The sequence below is a fragment of the Lemur catta genome, chromosome 14, assembly GCF_020740605.2.
Source record: "Lemur catta isolate mLemCat1 chromosome 14, mLemCat1.pri, whole genome shotgun sequence".
Classification (NCBI taxonomy): Eukaryota; Metazoa; Chordata; class Mammalia; order Primates; family Lemuridae; genus Lemur; species Lemur catta.
The window spans coordinates 30,413,876-30,426,755 of NC_059141.1; the positions used below are offsets into that span (position 1 = coordinate 30,413,876).

Sequence of the window (12,880 nt, forward strand, 5' to 3'; positions counted from 1 at the left end):
TTTCTTTATCTTGCCTGTAAAATAAATTCATAAGCAGAGAAGTAAAGGGATTTACTTTTAGAATGCAATTACTAATCAGGTATACTGCTTTTATTACTATCATTTAATAACTAAAACATCTTGTCAGAACTAGCAGTGCTATTACAGAAGCTTCAGCTGTCAGGTATTTCATTAAATCACCCCCCTACATGCTGGGCAGCAAAATAAAGGGGGAACTGATAAATAATCCTAAAAATCCTAGGCAAAGTTCTTTGCATTGGGATAGATAAGGAGATGTCAGTGGATCAAGTCTCTTCCCCTTCCATCTTTGTCTACAGAGAAATATAACGTATGCCAGAAGGAAGACAGTATGAGAGTAATAGTTCTCTTAGCTCTAACAATTTCCCAAAAAGTAGAAAATGATAACGCACTGAATCAGACTTAAAAGAAAGAAAAACTGCACATGGTATTTTGCAAGAAGAAAACAAAGTGCAAAACCAAATAAAAAACCATCTGTCTATTTTCTACTGTAGTTGTCTCTATACATTATCAGTTACTTTTACCAAGAACACTGGGTTTTGATGCTTAAATTTCACAAGTTTTACTCTAGTTTCTCTTTAAAAACCAGTAAATCTTTCATCTTTTACTTTCACATGTTTTTCCTAATACAAAAGTTGATGTCTCTGGATTTATTTTTTTAATATTTGTAATAAAAATTTTTAATCCATAGACTAGTCATCTGAGAGAAATTTTCAAATAAGTTCAGGAACAGATGCTTCCTTAAAATATAGACTTAATGCCTGTCAATGTCTATGTTCAAATTCTGCCACATTTTATTTCTCCTATGACCCTTTATGGTACTCGTACTACTGCAGATAGGCATGAAAAACTATGCTGCTTTTGATGTCTCTGTTTTTCTAGGAAACTAGTCTTGGTCTTTAATGTTCTAGATGCTACTATCAGAACCAAAGAGGGAGGAAGAAGAAATTAATAAAAGTTGTAAAAATTTTGCCATTTGTGCAGGTGAGAAATAGTAGCCATACTTCCTCACTGGGTTGTAGCCATATTCCCAGGATTATAAACATTCTCTGAACATTGAGCACGTTATAAACTATGCTGTGATTGATATCAGGGCAACTTACCTCTCATGTAAATACTGGTAAATTGCATTTATGCAAATGCATTATTGGTTTTACCTAGTGCTAAACAAAATCACTTTTGCATAGCATAGAACATATGATTATTATTTATGAAATCTCTTCTGATAAAAACACAATGTTTTACATTCTGAAGAAGTCTATAAAGAATTAGCAATAATAGATCTCAAAGATCTCTGATAAAGAATGAAACACCCTAAAGCATACTGGCATTAAAAAAACAGAATCCATTTAGCTGGTATATTTATTTTGGGAGTACTTAATGTTAAATTCTTTAAACATCTCCTCTAGTTATAAAAAACAATGTACTAGTATCATATTTTACTCAGGATATGTTAAATCAGAAAACACATATTACATAAATATTACATTCTAAAGTTAAAATTTTAACATGAAAATAACCACAAAAATTAATTTGAATATATTCGCAGTTAATTTTCATTTGTTAGAATTTTACTTCAGATCAGAATTATCAAAATGATCAAGCTTAAATACTATTTAACTTACCTCATAAGAACTTGGAAGTTTTAGTTTTAAACTTAGAAATTTTTTAATAGTTCCCACAGTTACACGTGTAGAACATCGAATGAATTTCTTCATTAAACCCTAAAGGAAATGAAGATTACCAATTAAAATATCCCTTCTTTTAATGAAACTATGGGTACCATTTCCACTATCATTTTGAATATTTTCAAAATGTACTGTGAAAACATTTCAATTTATAGCTCTTTAGTACCTGTGTGTTAAATCAACACTTATATGACATTCTGAAAGAATGTGTTATGATGTATACTGGGAACATACTGGCAAATAGACAACAAACTTACATCTAGGGGTGGGGAACATGTGGCCTTCTAGGTCCTTAAGTGTGGCCTTCTGACTGAATCCAAATTTTACAGAACAAATCCTTTTATTTTTATTAATATTTTTGTCTTTTACATTTTTATTTTTAAATGAACACATTTAAAATACCAAAGAATAAAATAAATTTCAATGAAATAATTCTCCCAGATTGACCACAATTATAACATTAATAAGCTGTTATGGCTAAATTGACGGCTGCTATGCTCATGATTTAGTTCTAACTTCCCCTGCCTGACTGGCGCCACTACCACACCAGGTTGGTTGGCAGAGTTTGTGGGGATCAAGTACACCAGTCTGTTATCAGCTTTGGACAAAAGTGCACTGTGTTTCTGTTTGAAGTGGAATTACTGAATAGTTACACAGCTCCACAGTATTTTTTATTCTGTCTGCTTAACAGCCCACCATGTCAAAGAAGACCAAGAGAACGCTGAAGGAAGAAAACAGATTTTTTAATGAGAATTGGGAATTGCAATATTACCTTGTTTCTACTAAAGATAAGATGATTTGCGTGCTTTGTGATACTGCAATATCGACATTAAAGAAATTCAGTGCTCATGAGCATTGTAACACTCTTAAGGACTACAAATATATTAAATTAGAGGGAGAGGTGCAAAAGGTTGTGCTGCAGAAATTAACAGATGAAAAGCAAAGACAATTCTTTATGATATCTACAAAGTTGTACAACCATTACCATTATCTAATTCCAAAACATGTTCATCAGCCCAAAAAGAAACCCAAAATCCATTAGCAGTCATTCTCCATCCTTCCCTCCCCGCCAGCCCCCGACAACTGCTAATCTACTTCCTGTCTCTATCCTAGCCTGAAAATTTCATATAAATGGAATCATACACTACATGGCCTTTTGTGTCCAGCTTCTTTCACTTAGCATGTTTTCAAGGTTCATCCATGTTGTAGCATGTATCAATACTTCATTCCAGTTGGGTAGATATATCACATTTTATTTACCTGTTCTTCAACTGATGGACATTTGGGTTGTTTCTACTTTTGGCTATTATGAATAATGCTGTTATGAACATATACAAGATTTTGAGCGAACATGTGTTTTCAATTCTTTTATAGCGTAGTCCCTCCTTATCTGCAGTTTTGCTTTCTGCAGTTTTAGTTACTGCATTTATTTCTGTGAAATAGAATTTCAGTATCTCACAGTCCAAAAATATGAAATGGAAAATTTCAGAAATCAACAATTCATAAGTTTAAAACTTGTCTGAGTAGCATAATGAAATCTTGCACCATCTCGCTCTGTTGCCCCAGAACATGACTCATCCCTTTGTCCGGCATATCCATGCCGTACAAGCTGCCCTTCCATCAGTCACTTAGTAGCCATCTTGGTGATCAGATAAAAAAAAAAAGTATTATACGGTTCAGTACTGTCTGCAGTTTCAGGCATCCACTGGGGTCTTGGAATGTATCCCCTACAGATAAGGGGGACTACTGTATATACTATACATACCATATACTCAGGAGTGGAACTGCTGGGTCATATGGTCCCTTGATGCTTAACTTTTTGAGGAACTGACAAACTGTTTTCCATAGTGGCTGCACCATTTCACTTTCCTATCAGCAATATATAAAGGTTCCAATTTTTCCTCCCAGCATTATTTTCTTTTAGAAAAAAATTATAGATATCCTAGTAGGTATAAAATGGTATCTCATTGTCGTTTTGATTTGCATAGCCCTAATTACTAATGATGTTTAGCATCTTTTCATGTACTTATTGGCTATGTTTACATCTTCTCTGGAGAAATGTCTATTCAAAGCCTTAGCTGATCTTTCAAATTGGGTTGTCTTTTTGTTGACTTGTAAGAGTTCTTTATATATATGGATACTAAAGGCTTATCAGACATGTGATTTGTAAATATTTTCTCCTATAGGTTTTTTTTCCCTTAATAGTGTCCTTTAATGTACAAAAGTTTTTAATTTTGATGAAGTCCAATTTATCTTTTTCTTTTGTTGCTTGTGCTTTTGGTATCATTTCCAAGAATCCACTGCCAAATGAAAGGTCATGGAAATACCTTAATTTTCTCTTTTTAGAAGGACATATATTTTTGCTGAATATAGAATTCTTGGTTGACAGTTTTTTTTTTTTTCCTTTCAGCACTTTGCATATGTCCACTGTCATCCTACTGCCTTCTGTTCTCTACAGCTTCTGGTGAGAAATCGGCTACTAATCTTATTGAGAATTCCTTGTGCACAATGAGTCATTGTTGCTTTCAAGATTCTTTTTTTATTTTAAGCTTTCAAATAGTTTAATTATGTGCCTTGGTATGAATTTCTTTTAATTTATCATACCTGGAGTTTGTTAAACTTCTTAGATGTGAATGCTTTTTTTTTTGACCATTGTTTCCTCAAATAAACTTTCTGTCCCTTTCTCTCTCTCCTTTCCTTCTGGAACTTTCATCATGTGTACATTGGTAAGTTTGATAGTATCCCATAGGTCTCTGAGAATCTGGTTTTTTTGTTTTTTAGAATTCACAATTCTTTTTTTTTTTTAACTTTTTTATTTCAGAATATTACCAGAGTAGAAATGTTTTGGTTACATGAATTGCTTTTGTACATTTTGAGTCAATGTTATAAGTGTGCCCATCACCCTGATAGTGTGCACTGAACCCATTAGGTGTGAATTTACCCAACCTCTCCTCCCTCCTCCCACCTGCTTGATTTCCATTGAGTTTTACTTCCATATGTGCATACAAGTGTTGATCTATTAGTTCCAGTTTAATAGTGAGTACATGTGGTGTTTGTTTTTCCATTCTTGAGATACTTCACTTAGAAGAATGGTCTACAGTTCCATCCAGGTTGTTACAAAAGGTATTAGTTCACCATTTTTTTATGGCTGAGTAGAACTCCATGGTATACATATACCAGGTTTTATTAATCTACTCGTGTATTGATGGGCACTTGGGTTGTTTCCACATCTTTGCAATTGTGAATTGTGCTGCAATAAACATTTGAGTTCAAGTGTCTTTTTTATAAAATGACTTTTCTTCCTTTGGGTAAATGTCCAATAATAGTGGGATTGCTGGATCAAATGGTAGGTCTACTTTAAGTCCTTTAAGATTTCTCCACACTGCTTTCCATAGAGGTTGTACTAGTTTGCAGTCCCATCAACAGTGTAGAAGTGCTCCTTTTTCTCTGCATCCATGCCAGTGTCTGTTGTTTTGGGACTTTTTGATAAAAGCCATTCTCATGGAGTTAAGTGATACCGCACTGTGGTTTGGATTTGCACTTCCCTGATGATTAGAGACATGGAGCATTTTTTCACATGTTTATTGGCCATTAGTCTTTTTTCTTTTGAAAAGTTTCTGTTCATGTCTTTTACCCAATTTTTAATGGGGTTGATTTTTTTCTTTATTTTCTTTTCCTCAGACTGAACCATCTCATTTAATTTCAAGTTTGTGGATTCATTTTCTTTGGCTCAAATCTGCTGTTGAGACTCAATACTGAATTTTTCATCTGAGTTACTATACTTTTCAACTCCAGAATATTTTAAAATAATTTCTCTTTATTAATGTTCTATATTTGGTGAGATCATTCTTATACTTTCATATAGGTGCTTAGACTAATGGTTTTAGTTTTTCGTACATATTTAAATAAATTATTTAAAATCTATGTCTAATAAGTGCAATGTCTATGCTTCCTCAGGGACTGTTTCTATTGATTGCTTCTTTTCTTGTGTGTAGGCCATACAATCAGCCCTCTGTATTCACATTTCTACATCTGTGAGTTCAACCAACTGGGGATTGAGAATATTTGGAAAAAAACTAATAAAAATAATACAATAATTAAAAATAACATAAATGGAAAAACAGTATAGTATAACAACTATTTACATAGCATTTATATCGTATTAGATATTAAGTAATATCTCTAAGTAATCTAGAGGTGACTTAAAGTATTTGGGAGGCTGTGCATAGATTATGCAAAGACCATGCCATATTAAGGGACTTGAGCGTCCACAGATTTTGGTTATCCACAGGGGTCCTGGAACCAATCTCCCATGGATACTGAGGGAGAACTGTACTTGTTAGTAAATTTCATAATTTTTTGTTGAAAACTAGACATTTTAAATAATATAATGTGGCAACATTGGAAATCAGATTCCTGCTTACCCCTCAGAGTTTGTTGTGGTGACTGACTGTTGTTATTATTTCTCTTTGTTGTTTAATGACTTCCCGAAACTAATTCTGTAAATTCTGTATTCTTTACCATACGTGGCCATGGAAGTTCCTGCCTAGAGGTCAGCTAGTGATTGAACAGAGATTTCTTTACACACCTGGAGCCAATAAGTCTCCCAATCTTTGCTGAGGGGCTGTGTATGTGTTTTGGAGCAAACCTCCAACACTCAACCAGGTTGTTAACACCTCTGCCTTAGTCTTCACTTCCCGCTTGTGCAGAGCCGGAAGTGAGAGCTTAGGGCCTTCTCATGTCTTTCTTGAACATGTACACCACCTTGTGTATGCACTTGTCCTTCTAGACTCCCAGGAATATGTCAGAGCTTTACAAACCTCCTACAAACATCTCATTCTCCAGCTTTTCGGTTAGTCTATTGTTTGCCCCAAATGTTATCTATATCTCAGGCAGTCATGAAGTTAAAATACTTGCATGCAATTGTTTTTGAAAAATTTCCCTTTCCCCTACACACAGAGAGGGCTTTTTTCACTGGGCAAGCTCCAAATCAGGTCACATATAGACAACCTTGTAAGTGGAGTCTTCCAGGGAACAACCAGACAGATCAAATAATGACAATTCTTTGGGACTGAGGCTTTGAAACAGCTCCACCTCCAGTCTTCCCTTTACGTGTCTCAGAGGCTGCAATGGGAAGGCAGGCTGTCATTTTTCAAGGCTACTGCAGATCTGGAGAGTGGGAGATGGGACTAAGGCAAATTAAAATGTCTCAAAGTTCACTCTTTTTCCTGAGAAGTCTTCTTGACTAAATGCTCCATAGGCTTCTGCAAGCCTTTGGTTAAATATCAGATCTCTGAAAAGGCTGATCCTAAAAGTTTTGCCACTGTCTTCAGAGGCACTTACTCCACAATTTTTATTGATATCCCACTCCTGACTTTGACTTTTGTATTACAAAGGCAGTAGATATATTGTACGAAACTTACATGCAACTACTCCATCACCACATTTGAGAATCACATCCCACTGCAGAAGAATAGGATGGTTTGAGAAGGCTATGAAGCAATACAGACATTACGTCTCTGCCACTAAGCGGTTTACAATCTAGTTTCAAGGACAAGACACACATCAAAATAGATAAAAGATAGTATCAGTGCCTACCACCCTATGGAGCACCCTTAATAGATAAAAAAGTAAGCCCTAATGGAGTTATAAATGTAAGTACTACAGAATTTCAGAGAAGGGATTCACAACATTGGAAAGAGCATCACAGGAATAGGAATCTTGGTTTGTATCTTGACAGAAGCACAGGATGGTGATGAAAAGAGGGAAGAACATGCCAAAAAGGAAGGATTGTTCAAAGTTTTAGAGGTCTTTAAATATTCATAATACAAGCCTTTTTATATTTTGGATATAAATTCTTTGTCAGATATATGGTTTCCAACATATATATACACAGAACTCATACATGAAGCAACAATCGTTTGGAGAGGGGGATTCAGTGATAGGTTTAATGACAGAGAAACTTAGCAATAGAGGGGCTTGTTAGTGAAGGGCCTTGAATGCTAATATAAGGAGTTATAACTTAATTCTACAGGCCAAAAGGTGGCAAACTATGGCCATGTTCTCAGGACAAATCTGGCTGGGCACCAATTTTTGTAAGTAAAGTTTTATTGGAACAGAACCATACCCATTCATTCACTATTGTCTAGGCTACTTTAGTGCTATCATGAGTAAGGTGCAACAGTAACCGTATGGCCTACAAAGCCAAACATATTTATTTTCTAACCCTGACATTGGTCAGGATCCTGGTCCTGACTTTCTGCCTTACACACATTCAGGCAAATGTCCCTAGCCCTGGATAAAAAAAGAGAAATTAAGGGTAATTGAAAATACTTAAGGAACTACTTTTAAGAAAACTAGATATAAGGGTGAGCAGCACTAAACTCGGAAAATTTTGCAGGACTAGTGACTGGTTGAAAGAAAAGAGTAAAAGGTTAAAGATGACTTCAAGGTTTTGAACTTGTATGATTGGTTGAAATACGGCAGTCATGACTGAACTGCATATATGGAGTGAAGTTATGTGGAAATACAATGAATTTGCCTTTAGACATATTAAGTTTCAGGTGTTAGTGAAACTCTCAATTGATATATTTAAAAATAGCTCAGTGAGGGTGAGGGTTTAAAAGTCTCCCGCCTCTTAGAAGCCACAAAAAATGGAAAAGATCTCCTAGAATAAACACAGAGAAAGCATTAGGATATACTCTAACAAGCAGAAGGCAAGAAGCAGAGCCAATGGAGACAAAGAAGGAATGGCCTGGGAGAAAAAAGGGTAGCTTATAAAAGTCATTTATAAGCTAAGAAAGTTGTTTTAAGAATGAAAGTACAAGGATGAGGAAAAGTCTGTAAAGAGTGAATGGACAAAAGTCCATTGGAACAGCAAAGTATCAAAAAGGAGAATATTAAGGCAGAGGTAACTTTTCAGATGAATTTCTACAATGCAATGTTTTATACTTTCACATTAAAAATAACATAGGGAAGTAGACTTCACATTTATTTATGAAGATATTCAGCCTTTCCATTGACTTTGACTCCTTGTAACTTTCACTATGAGGTAACTCATGTATTAGAGAGCTAAGGAGTGATCACAATCTCTATGAAGAACAACTTCCTAAAAGGGAAATTATAGAGATGACTGGCAAAAAGAGATAAATATAGTTATAGAAACCTTGATGAAAAGACTTACAAAAAAAAAAAAAAAAAAGAGCTGCACCAGAACATAAAAAACAATAGAGGCCAGGCACGGTGGCTCACACCTGTAATCCTAGCACTTTGGGAGGTTGAGGCAGTAGGAATGCTTGAGCTTAGAAGTTCAAGACCAGCCTGAGCAAGAATAAGATTCCATCTCTACAAAAATTAGAAAAATTAGCTGGGTGTGGTGGCAGGCACCAGTAGTCCCAGGTACTTGGGAGGCTGAGGCAGGAGCATAGCTTGAACACAGGAATTTGAGGTTGCAGTGAGCTATGATGATGCCACTGTATTCTAGCCCAAGCAATAGTGTGAGACCCTGTCTCAAAAAAACAAAACAATACAGAAGACTGAGAAGATAAATAGGTACAGTGGTCATTTCTCTAAAAATCTTTAGAGAAATGTACTTTATTACATGTCTTGTCCAACCAACCCCCCTTAACTAAATGTTATCTTATTGTATTATAATTGTTTATATATATAAGACCTAACCAAGAGTTCCTTGAGTGAAAGATTGTCTTATAATTTTCTTATAATAACTACATATATTTTTGTTGCCTAACGTCCACATAGTGGGTAAATACTCATTGAATTACTATGTTCATAAATACTCTTTGTTGCAAGAAGCTGGGAAAACAATCTGATTTGAAAAATTAATGTTTTTCATTTCCTAATTGAAAAATACCATCAAACATATTAATAAAAAATTCAACCCACTGGCCTACAAATTTACACAGAAGTAGCAAAGGAAGATTACAGACAATGAATATAGGCATTTGAATAAAACACAGACTACAAAGAGAGAAACAATATTCTCAATGGTTGACACCTGCTAGGATAAAGTAACAAAAAATCTAGGTTAAGAGCTACAGTAGTGAACATTTGTAATGAAAATGAAAGTTTCTTTCTATAAAAAAAAGCAGAAAAATTATTTAAGTAAAACCATTTAAAGATCAAAGAAAATCAATAAGAGTGAGTAGGGTGTTTTGACTTTCTTTAAAGATCCTTTAAAAGAAGGTCCACTTAGCAGATACAGAAGGAAACAGTCTTAGAAATGGAGAGTCTATAGGAAATAAGTGAGACTTTTCAGGAACTTTAAAAGTTCAGAGGCACTATACAACATCCAATTTTACTTTAAAATTGATTATGTTGTTCATTCATAAAATATACTAGGCATGATATGGAAAGCTTGTTGAGTTGCAAATAAAAATAGAAAAATAAAGGATAAAATCAGAAGGCAGTAAATAAAATGGTTCACTTCCTGACATGAAATTCTCTGAGTTTAAGTTGGTTACTACACTTTAAAAAAAGGAAAAACAATGCATATTAACTCCCAACAAAGGTATAAAAGGAGGTTGAGAGGAGAAATAGAGGTGTGGTTCTCTATATTAGCCACTAGGTGGTGGCATTGGCCCAGGACCGTTCAGTTGTGGGTGCTGGTAAAAGCAGGTGCTTAGAGTAAGCAACTGCTTGACCATCTGTAGGCACAGGACTGTCAAAGGATGGCATTCTATTTGACTATGTTAATAAAAATTTTGAAAGCACACATTTTGAAGCTTTAGAAAATTCATCAAATAAGCAAGAGGTTACTATAAAATGATCACAAAAATACAACTGTACTTGTCCACTCACCTTTACTACGTTGTCCCCTGATTGCCCATTATTTCGTAAACAATCTAGACAGATGGCAATCTGTGGGTCACTTCTGTGATAGTCTTTATCATCTTGATTTTCATCACCTTCTTCATCTACTTTAGGTTTATCAACTTTTGAAGTATCATCTGTATAATTTAAACAAAACTAAGTTAGTTATAACTCAAAATTGATTTTAAGCAAAAATAATCAAAACAAAAATCAAGTTTAAAAAACATTTCTTAACAGTTTTTGAAGAAGAATGACTGAAAATTTTACTATCTTTAAAATATTCCAACCAGCTCAACAATGGAAGTATTTTTTAAAAACCAACAGAGATTTATTAGCATAGCCTAAGATTTCTAGGCTTATTGGGACATTCAAATGAAAGATTCAGGACTAGCTATATGTGATCACAAAAATAATTACAATTAGTGATTAGACTACATTAGAAAGTAGAAAGGATATATAAAAATACTTCCAAATTCTCTATATATTCAAATTAAAAAAACAAGTACTCACTTTTCAAATTATAAAATATTCTCTTTAAGTTCTCAAAATTTCCAATTATTAGATATTCATAAAATCAGCTAGTGAAAATATAAGAATTAGCTTTTTAACATGTAATGATGTGACATTTTAAAACTCCATTAAAGAATCTGAATGGCATACTTTATATTACATATAAATGTATTTAACCTGTTATATATATCTGTAGCCTATAAATAATGCAACTATATTTACTGACTCATTCATTTATTGAGTAGCTTTAACTCTGTGTTTAGCTATGCGTTGTGATAGGCCTGAAGGAATAATACTAAAACTAGAGTGCTATTATCCTCATGCTCATAGCAGTCAGGGTACAGGACAAAATATGGGCAAGTTAAAAAAACAAACAAATATAGGATGGGAGAGCTAAAATGGATATGTGGGCATATATAAGGCAATAAAGCCAAATTTTGGGGGTGAAGCATAGATTAGGGGAAGATTTAAAGATGAAATTACCTCTAAGCTACAATTTGAAAAAATTAGCCAGTCAAGCATTATAGAAAAGACCCCCCACAAATGACAGGTCAGTTCCTCTTCCATGACTATAGTAAAAACAGTACAGATGTAACATAAAGGGAAAGTGAGTTGTCTCTCTTCTCCATATGTATATAGGACCCACAGAAACAGGAGTGGCCTTCTGTGAACCAAACTCCCAGCTCCAAAAAAGGGTCAAATTCTCCTCCCAAACTAAACACTGAATATCATAAATACTTTAAAAAGGGAGAAACAATGGGGAAAGGGTGAAGAAATTCACAAAGTAAGCTACAGCCTTTCATATCTACGACACAAAGTCATAGAGTAAACCTGCCATACATAACTTTTGATGACAATCCCCTGGACTCCTGTCCTCTTGAACAGGCAGTCAAGAACTCAAATGTTTAATTAACCGTATAAATCTACATTTTTACTACATAGCACTACTGTCTAATTGCAATGTACACTTGGGTAAAACAAGCCTTTAGTTTAGTCAGTGTGGTGTTTTTTTTTTTTTTTTGGTCAGGCTTAGCTTCTTTGCCCATTTTGTTGTTATAGATAAAAAATAGTCCCTTGCTACCTTATTCCAGTCATCAAAACTATTCTCAAATGTCCCCTGCTCCAGGAAAACACCCTTGTACAGTTAAATTGAACTGATAAAACCATGATCTCCATTTTACAGATGAAAAAAGAAAGATGGTATTTTCTTATCCACCTTAATGATGATGTATAATTGATAATTCTAAGATCTTATGGGAAAAACAAGATTGGGAGACTGAGCTCACAAGCGCGCCTGTAAGGACACACACGCATCCTTGAAAAATTTCAATGATATTTAGGACATCTTGAATTAAATCTCATATTAAAAAAACAATGGGAAAGATACTATTTCCCTATAATTTCAGCTATCCTTTTGTATGGATAATATACACACTAAAAGCCTTTTCTCAGTAAGGTTTACCACTTTATTGAAATTATTATTAAAAATTACTAATTGCTGAGTTTCTTGGGACCCAGAGGAGAAATCTGGACACTCAGCATAGGTGATGGCAAAAATTCCCATAGGCACCCAGAAATATTTTCTGAATCTCCAGGACATACAACTTTGTATCATCTGATCTCTACTTACAAAAACTTCATTCACAGCATAGTAAAATCCCCTAATATATCAGCCACATTTTAGCTCCCCTTCCTATTAAAACAAATATACAAAGTAAATAAAACAAAACCCCCCTCATTATTTAGTTGCACACTATGGCTATTTCTTAGTTCACCTTCCCTTAGCTCCCCATAAATTACTGCTATCATCATCATCTGGTCAATTTTCTCTTTTA

At 34.4% G+C, this 12,880-nt stretch overlaps 1 protein-coding gene across 8 annotated transcripts in view; it reads right to left on the bottom strand.

Annotated features, from left to right (window-relative positions):
- The window catches only part of PCGF5 (polycomb group ring finger 5), a 112,333-nt gene that overhangs the window by 20,672 nt on the left and 78,781 nt on the right, over window positions 1–12,880 (bottom strand). For all 8 annotated transcript variants that reach the window (XM_045569287.1, XM_045569282.1, XM_045569286.1 and 5 more), the window contains 2 exons: window positions 10,524–10,672; window positions 1,644–1,742 (listed from right to left, as the gene is read on the bottom strand). In XM_045569287.1, coding sequence (XP_045425243.1) covers window positions 1,644–1,742; window positions 10,524–10,672 — 248 coding nt within the window. The remainder of the gene's footprint in view (window positions 1–1,643; window positions 1,743–10,523; window positions 10,673–12,880) is intronic.